Here is a 16776-nt window from a genome sequence, read left to right on the forward strand (position 1 = left end):
ATCAGTTGCATCCCTATACACCAACAATGAAACAAGAGAAAGAGAAATCAAGGAATCGATCCCATTGACAATTGCACCAAAAACCATAAAATAACTAGGAATAAATCTAACCAAAGAGGTGAAAAATCTATATACTGAAAACTATAGAAAGCTTATGAAGGAAATTGAAGAAGACACAATAAAATGGAAAAAAATTCCCTGCTCCTGGATAGGAAGAACAAATATCGTTAAAATGTCAATACTACCCAAAGCAATCTACATATTCAATGTAATCCCAATCAAAATAACACCAGTCTTTTTCACAGAGCTAGAAAAAAATAATCCTAAAATTTTTATGGAACCCGAAAAGACCCCGAATAGCCAAAGTAATCTTGGAAAAGAAAACCAAAGCGGGAGACATCACAATCCCGGACTTCAAGCTGTATTAGAAAGCTGAAATCATCAAGACAGTAGGGTACAGGTACAAAAACAGACACTCAGATCAATAGAACAGAATAGAGGACCCAAAAATGGACCCACAAACATATGGCCAACTAATCTTTGACAAAATAGGAAAGAATATCCAATGGAATAAAGACAGTCTCTTCAGCAAGAAGTGCTGGGAAAACTGGACAGCAACATGCAGAAGAATGAACCCGGACCACTTTCTTACACCATACACAAAAACAAACTCAAAATGTAAGACAGGAAGCCATCAAAATCCTCAAGGGAAAGCAGGCAAAAACCTCTTTGATCTTGGCCGCAGCCACTTCTTACGCAACAGGTTTCCAGAGTCAAGAGAAACAAAAGCAAAAATCAACCATTGGGACCTCATCAAAATAAAAAGCTTCTGCACAGCAAAGGAAACAATCAGAAAAACTAAAAGTCAACTGACAGAATGGGAGAAGATATTTGCAAACGACATATTAGATAAAGTGCTAGTATCCAAAATCTATAAAGAACTTAACAAACTCAATACCCCAAAAACAAATAATCCAGTGAAGAAATGGGCAAAAGACATGAATAGATACTTCCTCAAGGAAGACATCCAAATGGCTAACCGACTCATGAAAAAATGCTCCACATCACTCATCATGAGGGAAATACAAATCAAAACCACAATGAGATACCACCTCACACCTGCCAGAGTGGCTAACATTAACAACTCAGGGAACAACAGATGTTGGTGAGGATGTGGAGAAAGAGGATCTCTTTTGCACTGCTGGTGGGAATGCAAACTGGTGCAACCACTCTGGAAAATAGTATGGAGTTTCCTCAAAAAACTAAAAATAGAACTACCCTATGACCCAGCAAGTGCACTACTAGGTATTTATCCAACAGATGCAGGTATGCTGTTTCAATGGCACACATGCACCCCAATGTCCATAGCAGCACTATGAACAATAGCCAAAGTATGGAAAGAGCCCAAATGTCCATCAATGGATGAATGGATAAAGAAGATGTGGTATATATATACAAGGGAGTATTACTTCACAATCAAAAAGAATGAAATCTTTCCATTTGCAACTATGCAGATAGAACTAGAGGTTATTATGCCAAGCGAATTCATCAGTAAAGACAAATATCATATGACTTCCCTCATATGAGGACTTTAAGACACAGAACAGATGAACACAAGGGAAAAGGAAGCAAAAATAACATAAATATGGAGAACAAACAGAGGGTTACTGGAGGGGTTGTGGGAGGTGGGATGGGCTAAATGGGTAAGGGGCATTAAGGAATCTACCCCTTAAATCATTGTTGCACTATATGCTAATTAACTTGAACGTAAATTTAAAAATAAATAAATAAATCTATACACAGATTTTATATCCTTCCAAAATTTACACAGTATGCATCATAGACATTATTTTTTTAACATTTATTTATTTTTGAGAGGGAAAGACAGAGTGTGAGTGGGGTTGGGCAGAGAGAAAGGGAGACACAGAATCCAAAGCAGGATTCAGGCTCTGAGCTGTCAGCACAGTGCCCGACACGGGGCTCGAACTCTTGAACTGTAAGATCATGACCTGAGACAATATTGGGCTGTTAACTGATTGAGCTACCCAGGATCCCCCTGACTTACATGTAAAACACAAAAGTATAAAACTCCTTGAAGATAATATAGATAAAAATCTACATAAAAAAAAAAAAAAAGAAAAGTCCTCTTCACTTCCACATCTCTCTTCAGGAATCACTTCCTGTTTCCTACTCTTCTCAGTTCAGCTTCTACAGAACTGTCTCTATTTTCTCTCTTCATTTTTCTGCCTCTCTGTCACTCTTCAACACATTCACAAGGCTTATAGTTTACTGGAAGATACACAAGTCAACTGGCAATTACAGAAGAGTGTGATGAGCACTAAAACAGCTGCTGTACCATTCTTTGTTCACACTTGTCATGTTGAACTATAGCTGCTATTCATCTGTCTATACGTGTATCTTTCAGACTGCAAGTTATGAGGGAAGAAATACTATCTTGGTTAGCACTGTCTCTTCAGATCTCAGAACACTGGATGGCATGTAAAAGAAATTCATTGTTTACACAATCATTAATAGAAAATATTTATGCTCATATGCAAAACAGATGTGTTTTAAATCAGAAAACTTCTAAGTTAAGGAATTTTTGGAACCTATGTTTAGCAGTAACATGTAGAAAAGGTCTAAGAGTCACACGGAACTAATAAGTAAGTTGATTTTATCAGTCACTGCATGATATGATCAGAAGAAGGGGGGCATACTTCTGGAATTTAAGAATACAGACTGAGGAAAAATCATATGCATAAAAATGTTCCTAGAGAACAGGCACTGAGGAGAAGAAAAAAGGTACTGAAAGGAACAATGGTGATGAGGAAGTATCAGAACCAGATGTGTGCTGGTACTCATTCACACCAGGCCTAATGGTGAGATTGTCACCACTGCTCTCGGGTTGGTTACCATAAGCATTTTCCTCCAAGAGTTTTAAATGTATTGTCTGGGGATTCTCTTCTTCTTCCCATAACTATATATTTTCAATTTCAGAGAATAGCTGTCAAAACTAGGATTTAGTCTGCATAGATTAAATCTGTTACCTTATGTAATGGATGCAATTATTTGTTCTGCTAGAAGGAAATCTTAAAAAACCAAGATTATTACAGAATTGCCATTAGGTATTTTAAAAAATGCATTAAATACATCAGTTTATGGCTTAATACATTTTATTTCACCAATATTAATTTATACATATTACTGTATAAATTAATTTAGCAATATTTATTAAAAAGTACAGAACTAAAATTACCTGTTGATCTGAATCCGCTTTTAGTACAGATCTATCTGTAATCAGGACTGACCTGGAGATTTGCCTGTAACGCACAAAACAGTTAATCAGTTATTCAGATTCCACAGATAAGTTTCATTTATAGTTACATAACTACCAGAAGGCACGTTTCAAAGATTTAAGTCGTGATAAAAGTGTCACCTCCCCAAACCAAGTCAAGCTCTGCTTTAATCTTTCCTTGGCCTGTGAAAGGAGCTGCAGACAAACCCCAGCTGATGCAAAGGAGTCAAAATTAGACTGGACTCCTCTACAACCAGAGTCTATAAGAGAACAGCGGACATATTGGATATATTATTGGTTTGGTATACATTTGCATCTAACTTGAAGGACACAGACATACAGAAGTGTCAATATAATCACCACAGCTAAATTTTCCTATGTTTCACCATCCCTTGGATGGAGGATGGAGGGGTGCCTTACCGGTATTGTACATGTGAGCATGTGTTCTCAGAAAAGTAACTGTCCTCCACAAGGAAATGCTTAGAAATTATTCTCTGACCAAACTGATCTATGACTGCTTTACATCTACAAAGAAGATAAACATAGCAAAAAAGTTCTCATTAATGACTACACAACTAAAAAAATAAATATAATCAGCTATAATTTTGAATCTAATAAACCCTTTAATACAGTATACAATTTCACATTTTGACATAAAATTGACACTAAATTACAGAATATATATTCTTGTTGCTATTTTGAAGTGTTTAAACTATAAGCATGGAATACAATTTAAATATTTATTTTGAATGCCATTAAGAATAATGTTAGTACAAGTATTACACTATAAGCTTTCTAATGTTTAGAAACATAGAAGCTTTTCCTTTGTTTAGAAAAGACTTTTTTTTCCCTTAATGAATCTAAGAAAAAGGAGGAAAGAAAAATTGAGTAAATATCTTGTTATATCATTCAGTCTGTAAAAGCCACTAAAGGTTTTTTATTTTTCTGTTAAGTGTTGCTTTATCTTTTGTTCAACAATAGCTATCTGGTCACACATGTGACAATATTTTAAACAAAAAAAAGAGGGATAAAGCTTCTTTTAATGTTTCCACTTTACCTCAAAGGATAATCACAGAAAGATGTCTTTCAAGTGCTATTTCTAAACAAGGAAAACACTTATGCATGGAGATTATCAGGTCTCTGTCATCTGATATGTGTTGGGACAATGAATCATATAGAACCCTCTATTGACCTTCTTTCAATGTGTCTAGATAAAAGGATGAAAATGAGAATCCTTCTCCTTGCAGTGCCACAAGTTATAAATGTACTTTATAGGGCTCATTATCCAAACTAATGGACTAAGGGAAACATCCTTGAAATGGACTTACCAGCACTGACAAACCCAGTATGCAGTATTTCAGGAAAGATATGCAAATGCCTGCATGTTTGCCATATCTTTTTATTATGAAAATATCACAATTTACTTTTGTCAAAGCTTCTCCTTTTGGAACCAGAATTATTAGAAATACATTTATCAGTTACTCTTCATAAAATGCAAGCAAATAATTTCAAACTTATACCATATTTGAAATGTACTGATATACATTAAAGTATGTTACATTACTCTAAAAATAAGCCAAATAAGAGATATTTACCAGATATAAAGGAATTAAAAATAAAATTAAAAACACCAAAGACCAACAGTGAGAGGAATTTAATGTGTATTTCCTAAAGGCAGATTATTATATGTTGATATTCTTGAATAAATGGCATACCACTGTTTTCAGGATAGACTATATCATGATGTTAGATATACATAATATATAATCAATTAGCCACACATTAATACATAGTGTAAATTATATTACGTTATTATTTATGTGATTTTTCCCCATCTCCCCTCCAATTCCTTTCTCTTCCCGAATTATGTTTCTATGCATATTTCTTCAGATTTCATTAAACTAGAGCTTTTGACTTATAAAATACTTAACTAAATAGATATAAGGTATTTATATTTAGATACAGTATTTCCCAAAATAATTATTTAAAAACTGAAAACATAAGTTATTTACTCAGTATCCTACTTTAAAACATGCATATACAATTTAAAACACAAGGTACTTTAGGCAATGGAAAAGAGAAATGTACTGATCCATCATTAAACACTGATCCCTGTTTGTCCTACAAGCACTGACAAGCCTTTTTCTTACCTTTAATTCAGAAACTATAGAAGTCAAGAGGGAATAATCTGGGCGGAAAAAAAGAGGGTGTTATAATCTTCTATATCTTGATAAGGCTTTGGGTTACTCACATATGTCATTTATCCCAACTCTGCTAATGAGTACTTAAGATTTGGGCACTTCACTGTATGTAAATTTTACATCAAAAAGAAAAAGCTATAAATAAATATTCAACTCTTATTAATGATAGACATGCCATGGTATTTAGGGGAAATTGTACTGATACCTATAATTTACCATGAAATGCTGGTATGTAGGGGAAGTTGTACTGATACCTATAATTTACCGTGAAATGCTTAAAAAGGTGAACAGATGGACAGAGGGATGAATATTTCGGTACAATTAACATTTTAATCTACTTGCTTAATCATGTTATACCTAGATTAACAATCTAGATTGTGGCTATGCAAGTATTCATCCTGAAATTCTCTCAACGTTGGTGTAGATTTGAAAATTTTCATCGTAAAATACTGGAATGAAATTGATGGGGGTGGGAGAATGGTATTAATATAAATCCTGGACTCTAGTAAGCGTTTGCAAAAGGTTCCCATTTAAATAAACCACACAATTAAAACCTGGCCCTCAAGCTAGTAGAGGCTTCCTTGTTTTGCAGGCTTCCAAACACTAAAAGGACTGCTTCAGTGGTAGCTAAACCTTGGTAACAGGTAGACACTAGTTTCATAAGTCATGATATTAGAAAGAACTACTGGGGATCACTCAAAGGGGAGGTGTGGGGGATTAGGGAGTTCATCTATGCAAGGATAATATACCACTAAATGTGCCTATTTATGATGAAGCTTCCAGATGAAACAGCAATTCTCAGAGAAGGAGGAGGAGGAGGAGGAAGAGGGAGCAAATCAGAATCACACCTGGGGGACTTTTTCAAATTATAAGTACCCCTGGAGATTCTGATAAACTCCCAAATCCCAACGGAGAATCACTATCAAGCATGCCACCATTACTGTTGTAGTTTTAGGCTGTGCTAGGTGGAGAAAAGTCAAGAGCTACTGCTAAAGTAAAAATAATAATAGAGGTGCCTAGGTGGCTCAGTCAGTTGAGAGTCTAACTTCAGCTCAGGTCATGATCTCGCAGTTCATGGTTTGAGCCCCACATCGGGTTCACTGCTGTCAGCACAGAGCCTGCTTTGGATCCTCTGTCCCCCACTCTATCTCTGCCCCTCCCCTACTTGCATGCTCTCTTTCTCTCTCAAAAATAAACATTTAAAATAATAGTGACAGGGGCACCTGGGTGGTTTAGTCGGTTAAGTGTTTGACTTCAGCTCAGGTCATGATATCGTGGTTTGTGAGTTCGAGCCCTGAGTCAGTCTGTGTGCTAACAGCTCAGAGCCTGAAGCCTGAAGCCTGCTTCGGATTCTGTGTCTCCTTCTCTCTCTGCCCCTCCCCCACTTGTGCTCTGTCTCTATCAAAAATAAGTAAATGTAAAAAATAATAATAATTATAATGTGATTTCTGCAGAAACTGATGTGATGGTCATATATGCCCAGTCTGGTAGATGATGGTAACACAACTCACCTGATAGTCTCACTATGAAGTACTAAGGCCTGAGCAAGGCTGTTCAAACCAAAGAATGTTTAAGGAATAAAATTTGTTTTCCCCTCAGATACTTGACTTATTATAAGGTAGTAGGCCTAATTAGGGGAACAACGAAGAAAGAAATATTGATTTGGGACCTATACTTAGACTTCGTGTTATAAAGATGAATATAAAAAATTAGATGACAAGTAATGGAAAACGGTAACATGAAACAGTGCTGCCAGAGACATTAAAACTCTTCCCACATAAACCTGAGGAAGCCATTAAAGATAAACAGCATTCTGGATTTACTTGAGGGCCTTGCTGAGCCTCAGAAATAGAACACTGAGAAGGGACATGATAGGAGTGCTCAATTACATAGACACAAGGACCAAGCTTGTCATAAGAATCATCATAAGAATGATCACCATAAAAATCACTTAAGCCAGACAGAACATTTCTAGAGGTAAGTTTTCTAAATCAACAAATCACAACAGTTATTCAATTTTTGGTTCAATGACATGATAACATATAGAGAAAAATGATAAGGAAAAATGCTCAGCGAGATGAAAACTTTATGTAGAATTTGGCCCAGAAGAGAAATACACCACAACAGTATCCAATCTCTACGATCTTCAGAATTAATATCCTAATTACAGGGGCGCCTAGGTGGCTCAGTCGGTTAGGTGTCCAACTTGGGCTCAGGTCATGATCTTGCAGTCTGTGAGTTCAAGCCTCACATCGGGCCATGTGCTGACAGCTCAGAGCCTGGAGCCTGCTTCGGATTCTGTGTCTCCCTCTCTCTCTGCCCCTTCCCCACTCATGCTCTGTCTCTATTACTCTCAAAAATGAATAAATGTTAAAAAAATTTTTTTAAATATCCTAATTATAGGATAAAATGCAGAAATCACATGAAATAATAAAGAGAAAAATACATTAATTAATGATATCAGAAGATCCCAATCAGTGATGGAAGTAAAATAATTCTCTGCTCACTATGCCCTTCCATGCTTTCTAAAACACATTAGTTCAAATGTTACCTCTTCAAGGAAACTATTCCAAAATGCTTATCTTTCATCTTTCTTGGGTAAAAATTCATTCCAATCGTCTCAGACACCATTAACAGATAACTCCAAAATCTATGTTCTTTGCTCTGACCAATCCCAAGCTCTGTATCCATATTTTTAAATGTCTAATATCTATTTCTTTCTAGACAAACTCCAAACCCTTTTTAAACCTAGCATACCCCAAACTGAGTTCATCATGACTCCTTACCTTTTCCCTCCCTTGGAATACCAATCTCATGTAATGACATGACCAGTGGTTAGCTTCCCTAGCTTAGAAACTCTCTTCCTATATCTAATCTGCTACTTAATTTTGATTCCAACTTATAAAGATTTTTTGAAACCAGTCTCTTCTCTCCATCTCTACTACACTGCCTTAAGATGCGTGTTAAGTCTAATAGGATAATAAACTACTATCAAGTCAGTAGTTTATTTGTTTGATGTAAATGATGGCATAACAATCATGTGCTAAGCACTGTTCTAAGAGATAAGAATAAAAATATCTTATCCTTGGGGCGCCTGGGTGGCTCAGTCGGTTAAGCATCCGACTTCAGCTCAGGTCATGATCTCACGGTTCGTGGGTTCGAGCCCTGAGTCAGGCTCTGTGCTTATAGCTCAGAGCCTGGAGCCTGTTTCAGATTGTGTGTCTCCCTCTCTCTCTGACCCTTCCCTGTTTATGCTCTGTCTCTCTCTCTCTCAAAAATAAACATTAACAAAAATTAAACAAAAAATCTTATCCTTAAGGTGCTCCCAATATAATGAAGGCAATTATAAGACAAAGCCCAAGTCCAGGGATAAGAAATGAGAAGAGGACATCATTAGAGTACTAAGGGAAGATATCTAACTCAGCTTGGGGGAGGGTGTGGGGGGGAAAGGTGGAGTATAAGGAATGCTCTTCAGAGAAAGTGATAACATTAGCTGCTTTTACTTATTTATTTTTTAGATTTTTTAAATGTTTGTTTATTTTTTGAGAGAGAGAGAGAGAGAGAGAGCACAAGTGGGGGAGGGGCAGAGAGAGGGAGACACAGAATCTGAAGGACAGAGCCCGATACAAGGCTCGAACTCACGAACCATGAGATCATGACCTGAGCCAAAGTCAGACATTTAACCAACTGAGCCACCCAGGCACCCCAACATTAGCTGCTTTTAAAGGATGAAATCTAGTTAAGTAAGCAAATAGGAATATTTCAGGTAGAAGGGCAGCATTTGCAGGGATACAGAGGCAAGTAAGAAAAGTATAGGGAACCACAAACAGTTCAGTGTTAAATGACAGTAAAATGGAAGGAGGGAGGAAAGAGAGATGAGCAGGCACAGGCCAGATCCTAAAGCCTCCCATGTCATGTTGAAGGGTCTTATACTTTATTCTGAAGTGATATAAAGCCACTGAAGCTTTTTACACAGGGAGGAACAGAGCTAGATCTGCAGAGTAAAAAGATCTCAATGTGCAATTATCTCATAAATTTATTTTTTTCTTTAATGTCCTCCAGTAGACTCTAACCTCCATAATAACAAAGACCATAATTGTCTTGTTCTCGGCTATATTCCTAATGCATGGGACACAGAAAACAACTAATACTTGTTGCATAGATGGCTGAACAATGGAAGCATTTTGTGCATGTGAACAGTGTGGAGACAAAAACAAAGAATCAGAACCTCTGATTTAGGAGGCAAAACAATCTCCTACCATCAAGGTGCTTCTTCCAAATCAATGCCAGAATTAATAAAGTAGCAAACCTAATCTTGTAATTTACCCACTAATTATAGTCCAAACTCCTTAGCGTGGGCACAAAAGGATCTTCAGGATATATATTCTCCATGGGATTCTAAAGTATCCAATTAAAGTAATAACTGCAACTAGTTAACATGTATTGAACTCTTACTGTGTATAACAAATGGTTCTACCTGCTTTATCTGTTAATAATCATAATAACCCAATAAGGTATTACTGTCATGTCCCACTTTATACAGAAACTGGAGCACAGAGAGGTTAAATAACTTTTAAAGCTCATTCAGCTAGTAAGAGGGGGAAGCCACAATATAGATCCAGGTCTATCTGACTTTAGAGTCTGCACTGTTTACCTCTCTCTTCGTACACAAAGGCAAAGTCCATGTTTTACTCATCTCATTATTCCCATAGCAACTAGCATGGAGGTTGGAGGTTAAATGTATAGAATATTATCACTACCATTTGCAAATGAGAAATGCTAAAATCAAGAAATTCAGCAATTTTCCTACAATGACCAATGGTAGTTAAGATAAGTACCTCACACTTGCTCTAACATATTATTTATTACTAACTTCTGAGTATCTGGGACAGATATAACAGGTATAGTTATTCCTGACATCAGGAAAAAGATAACTCTAAGAAATAGTCACAGCAGGAATTCTAGTAAGTGAGACAGCTGAAGTACAAAAGAACACTGCTGAAGTAATTAGATTCAGACTACTGGTTACAGACATATCTGGTCCAAGGTCATCCATACCTTACCCTAGTATCAAATACTGTAGTGCTAAATGGCCAAATCCACTTTATAGGAGTTTTACACAGCACAGCTGCAAAGAAAAATAAAGCTACTCAACAAGAGCATTCGGTATTCACAGAAACAGTTAACACAGGGGTTCAGTATTAGAGTTAAGTGACAGGGTATAGAAAAGACTACTGAGACCTATGTTGTCTGAAAATTAAAAAGCAGAGCCAATGGATAATATAGCAAAAAGAGCACAGTCAATGTGGCTCTCAGGAAAAGCAAATTAAACAAAAAAGAAAAATAAGATCTAGCTGAAAGTAAGTATGGTTACATATTCTATATTTCTTCTCTTAAAGTTTGTACATTACTTTGACATGTAATCACCATACTGAACTCAATGCTATGATCATTTATACTTCTATAGCTTTCCTTAATGAATGGTGAACAAAAGCACCAAAAAGACTATCAGTTTTTAATATTCATTCATTCATTTAACAGATAGCTACGAGTGTAATGGGTGATAAGAAACTGCTTAGCTTCTGGACATATAGTAGAGATTGTGCCTTTTCTTACACATAACTTACAAACAATCATATAAAGGGACCTGACTCAGGGGGCTAGCAAACGGTTCTGATGTAGTCTGTGGGATCAGAAAATAAACTTACATCTTAGACCCCAAGCATGAGTAGTTCTTAACTACATGAAAGGGGATGACAAATATACCAAATAGAAAAAGAGGGGGAGGGAGGTAATCTAATACCGTAACGAGACAAACGTAAATTCTTGCTGATTTCTTTATTGATATTCTAATTATATTTAGAATAAACAATTGTTTAGTCAACCATGATTCCTAAAAAGAAATATATGCTGGGGGCACAGGTCATGATTTGGTTTCGTGAGTTCAAGCCCCACATCAGGCTCTCTGCTGTCAGTGCAGAGTCTGCCTCAGATCCTCTGCCTCCCTCTCTCTCTGCCCCCTTCTCCACTCTCACGTGCACTCTCTCTCTCAAAAATGAATATTAAAAGAAAAGAAAGAAATTTAAGCTGGATATATCTAAATATAACTTCAAGATTCTTCCCTCAAAAAATTATCCCTCTCTTTAAATTTAAGTCCTGACAAAATACCTCCTGCTACTCTCTTGAGTATTTGATTTTGAACATCAAGGTAGTGTTTGGGAAAGAAAAATTAGCTAGAGTCAACTTTAATCAATGCTAGCTTTAGTTATTTATAGAGACTATAAGACTTGACAGAATGGGATTTTTATTAAAAATGCAAAAAATTACTATAAATTTGGTAATTATTAGTGAAGGTATGAATTTACAATTTTTAAGTATTGGCTATCTCTTGAATAAAACTTTTAAAGATCATTTAAACAATACACTATAGTGATAATATTGTAGATATCAAGAATACTATAAATGCAGGTCAAATTTAAAAACTGCTTTACTACTAAGGAAGTAAATAATTATGGCTTGGAATAAATTTTGAAGAGAATCACAAACAGAATCCAAAATGGCTGTATCTTAAACAACCAAGAGGGACAACAAAAAAAACATTCCTTGGAGAATTGGAGGTCTAATAAAATAATAATAAAATGAGTAGTGTAAGTAGACACTTTGCTATTCCATGTATATCCATAAAAGTAAACACATTCAAGTTGTTCAAAAGTTTTTTGATTTCTCACTGGAACTGAAGTTTAACCAATATATAAGAATGGTCTACATATGAGCATATAAAACAATTTAGGATAATTTATTTATAAATATTAAGGAAAAACTAAGTACTAAGTACCTTTTTTTAAATGTTTTTCTTTAATGTTTATTTTTGAGAGAGAGAGAGAGAGAGAGAGAGAGAGAGAGAGAGAGAGAGAGAATGGGGAAGGGGCAGAAAGAGAGGAAGACACAGAATCTGAAACAGGCTCCAGGCTCTGAGTTGTCAGAACCCGATGTGGGGCTTGAACTCACGAACAGTAAGATCATGACCTGAACCGAAGTTGGACACTCAAGCAACTGAACCACCCAGGCACTCCTCTAAGTACTTTTATTAACTCAGTCAAAGCATGTTATATACAGGGGAGGAGACTGGGTGATTACTACAGAGCCCATCTAACTCATTTTACAGATAAAGGGACTGGTCCAGAGAAAAGTGACTTGTTCACTGTCATTCATGGCAGGGATAGAGTTCCAGGTCAGCTCTCATTCGAGGGCTACCTGACCGTGCATCCCTAAGGAGTTATTAGGCAATAATTATTATACTTGAGGTCTTTCCATTAAGACATAAAAGAAAATGTTAAATAAGTAGCAGTCCACTGTTTAAAATTCAAGAGAGGAAGGGCCTAGGTGGTGGCTCAGTTGGTTAAGCATCCAATTCTGGGTCTCAGTTCAGGTCTTGATCTCAAGGTTGTGAGTTCAAGACCCGTGTTGGGCTCCATGCTTGATGTGAAGCCCACTTAAATAAATAAACAAATAACTAATTGAAATAAACTAAACAAAAACTAAAATTCAGGAAAGGATTTTGATGGCTGTGTAGTAGGAGGACCCGAGGCTTCTCTCATTCCATGAACACAAATAGGGAACTATCAAATCATTCGGAATACCTAAGAAATTGAACAGAGGAGTGACAGAACAAATTCCACAACTAGAGGGGAAGAGGCCACATCGAGGAAGAAAGGAAGTACAAAGACATGGTTTGGGGAAGAAGCAGATCACAAGTGCTGTGGAGGGGAGGAAGCTGTGATCACGGAGAAAGGCAAGAGAAAAAGAAGAGTACACAGGGGAACACACAAGCAGGACACTTTCGCAAAGTCAATGGCTGGGAAAATGAAAGGGGTTGATTTTCATGAGTTTTGCAGCCAGCCAGGCTTAAAGACTCTAGTTTTAGAGGTCTACAGGATTAACTGGGATAGAGCCCTGAGAGCACTCGCTTATTCCTGGAGAGAAGGCAGGCATCCAATCCAGGGGCAGACAGCTCAATGTGAGGATCTCCTAAGGCACACAGGAGACTGTTCTCTCCTCTTGGAGCGCATCTGTGAGAGGTGGCAAAAAAGGACCCACTGGTAGCCATTGCCTTCCCCTGCCATCAGCATAGGCACAGAGACACCTCCTAAGGGCTTTTCATCCTGACACTAGCTGTTTAGCTAGATTGCTCAAAATCCCACACCCCTGCCTCTGTGTGACTGCCCTTCTTCCAGAGACCAGCTCAAGTTCCTGCCATAGCACTTCCCATAGGTTTGGAGTTTTAAAACTCAGCAGGCTTGGTTGGGATGAAGCCCAAAGTGCACTGTGCTCCTCCAGGCAGCGAAGCAATCTAGAGACAGTATGAAAATGATGATCTGAAAAATGCCTGGGACATATGAACAGAGATTATTTGATCTTCTGGGAGTGCTTCCCTGAGAGCAGCAAGCACTGAGACCCTTCTCTGAGGACAAAGGAGCTGGCTGGTGCCATTTCCTTCACCTGCCCCTCAGTATAAATAAGTTTCAATAAAAAGCACAGCTCCAAAAGTGGCTGCCTAACCTTCTTACACCAAGTGCTACCCCGCTGCTCTCTGCTCACTGCTGCTACAGCTTTCTTGGCAAGTGTGCCTAAGTCCCAGCACAGCAGGCCCCTTACCCAGAAGACTCGCAGGAACCCTTGCAAATACCACATTTCCTGAACAGAGAATTCTATAAGGTGTCAGTTTATAGAAGCAGCAACAGGTCTCATTTAACAAGCAGACCACAGCATATCTACTTAAAACTCACCACAAGCTGGCCACTGCAGGTAAGTAGAGCCTCTGTAGACCACTGGCCTGAAGGACAGAGCAGCCAAAACACAGCAGCAGAGTGCACCCAGCATACACCAGATACACTCCTGAAGCGCCATGTATTGGACACTATATGACCTCTTCTTCATAAAGCCATTGCTCTCAGAAGAAGGAAACATAACAGGCTTTTCTAACATAGAGAAGAAAACAGAGACTTGGACAAAATGCCAAGATGGAAAAATCCATCCCAAAGGAAACAATAAAAGGTCATGGCCAGAGATCTATGCAAAATAGAAAAACTAATATACCTGAATAAAGAATTTAAAGCAACAATCATAAGGATGCTGACTGGGCTTGATGAAAGAATGGAAGATTTCAGGGAGATCCTTACCACAGAAATAAAAGAGTTAAAAAACAATCAGAAATGAAAAACGCAGTACTGAGATAGATTCTAAACAGACTGGATGTAATGACAACAATGATAAAAGAAGCAGAGGAAGAAATAAGTAACATAGAAGACAGAATAATGGAAAACAGTGAAGCTGAACAAAAGAGAGACAAAAGGATTATGGATCACAAGAACAGATTTAGGGACCTCTGTGACTCTATCAAATAACATCCAGATCATAGGAGTCCTGGAATAAAATGAGAAAGTGGAGTAGAAAATTTATTTGCAGAAATAATGGCTGAAAACTTCCTTAATCCGGAGAAGGAAACAGACATCCAGATCCAGGAGGCACAAAGAACTCCTATCAAAATCAACAAAAGCAGACAAACACCAAGGCATATTGTAATTAAATTTGTAAAACATAGCTAGAAAGAAAAAAACTCATCAAAGCAGCAAGAAAAAAGAAGTCCCCAACTTTCCAAGGAAGACCCATAAGGCTAGCTGTATATCTCTCTACAGAGATTTGGCAAACTAGAAGGGAGTGAAATGATACATTCAAAATGCAGAATGGGGAAAACTGCAGCGAAGAATACTCTATCCAGCAATGCTATCATTCACAATAGAAGGAGAGATAGTTTCCCAGACAAACAAAAACTAAAGGAGTTCGTGACCAGAACACCAGCCTGTCAAAAATATTAAAGGAGACTCTTTGAGTGGGAAGCACAAACCAAAAGTAACAAAGACTAAAAAGGAACAGAGAAAATCTTGAGAAACAATGATAAAACAAGTAATAAAATGGCACTAAATAGATATCTCTAAATAATTACTCTCAATGTAAATGGACTAAATGCTCCAATCTGAAGATATAGTGTCAGAATGGATAAAAAACCAAGACTCATCTACATGCTTCCTACAAGAAATTTATATTATATCTAAAGTTACCTGGATATTGAGAGTGAGGGGATGCAGAAATATTTGCCATGCAAAAGGAAGTCAAATGAAAGCCAAAGTAGCAATACTTGTATCAGACAAAATAGATTTAAACCAAAGACTATAAAAAGAGATGAAGGGCACTATATCATAAAAAAGGGACAATCTAACAAAAAGATCTACCAATTTGAAATATTTATGCTCCCAATTTGGGACACCCAAATATATAAAACAATATAAAGAAACTCATTGATAATAATACAATAATAGTAGGGGACTTTAACATCCCACTTATATCAATGGACAGATCACCTCAGCAGAACATCAACAAAGAAACAGTGGCTTTGAATGACACACTGGACCAGATGGACTTAACAGATATATTCAAATAATTTCATCCTAAAGTAGCAGAATACACATTCTTTTCAAGTGCACAAGGGACACTCTCCAGAACAGATCACATACTAGGTTACAAATCAGGCCTCAACAAACCCCAAAGTATCAAGATCATACCATACATATTTTCAGATCACAACACTACAAAATTGTAGTCAACCACAAAACAAAAACAAAAAAAAACAAACAAAAAAAAAAACCCCACACACACAAATACATGGAGGAGACTAAACACACACCGCTAAACAATGAATGGGTCAACCAGGAAATCAAAGAAGAAATTGATGAAACAAATTAAAATAAAAACATGACAGTCCAAACCTTTAGGATGTGGCAAAAGTGGTCACAAGAGGGAAATATATTACAATACAGGCCTACTGCAAGAAGCAAGAAAAATCTCAAATAAACAACCTAACCTTACACCTAAAGGAGCTACAAGAACAACAAAGCATAAAGTCAGCAAAAGAGAAATAAAAAAGAATAGAGCAGAAATGAATGATATAAAAACTAAAAACAAAAACAAAACAAAACAAACAAACCAAAAAGCATTAGAACAGATCAATGAACCCATGAGCTGCTTCTTTGAAAAAATTAACAAAATTGATAAACCTCTAGCCAGACTTATCAAAAAGAAAGGAGAAAACACCCTATAAAGAAAGTCACAAATGAGGAGAAATAACAACTGACATGACAAAAATACAAAGAATTATAAGAGAGTGTTATGAAAAACTGTGTGCCAACAAATTAGGCAATATTTTTTTTAAGTGTGTTTATTTAT

The 16776-nt window shown here is 36.9% G+C and overlaps 1 protein-coding gene across 2 annotated transcripts in view; it reads right to left on the reverse strand.

Moving 5' to 3' along the window:
- Positions 1-16776, reverse strand: part of CHM (CHM Rab escort protein) — a 227591-nt gene that overhangs the window by 93647 nt on the left and 117168 nt on the right. For both annotated transcript variants that reach the window (XM_007093297.3, XM_042974113.1), the window contains 2 exons: positions 3716-3820; positions 3257-3320 (listed from right to left, as the gene is read on the reverse strand). In XM_007093297.3, coding sequence (XP_007093359.2) covers positions 3257-3320; positions 3716-3820 — 169 coding nt within the window. The remainder of the gene's footprint in view (positions 1-3256; positions 3321-3715; positions 3821-16776) is intronic.

This window comes from Panthera tigris, chromosome X (assembly GCF_018350195.1).
Source record: "Panthera tigris isolate Pti1 chromosome X, P.tigris_Pti1_mat1.1, whole genome shotgun sequence".
Classification (NCBI taxonomy): domain Eukaryota; kingdom Metazoa; phylum Chordata; class Mammalia; order Carnivora; family Felidae; genus Panthera; species Panthera tigris.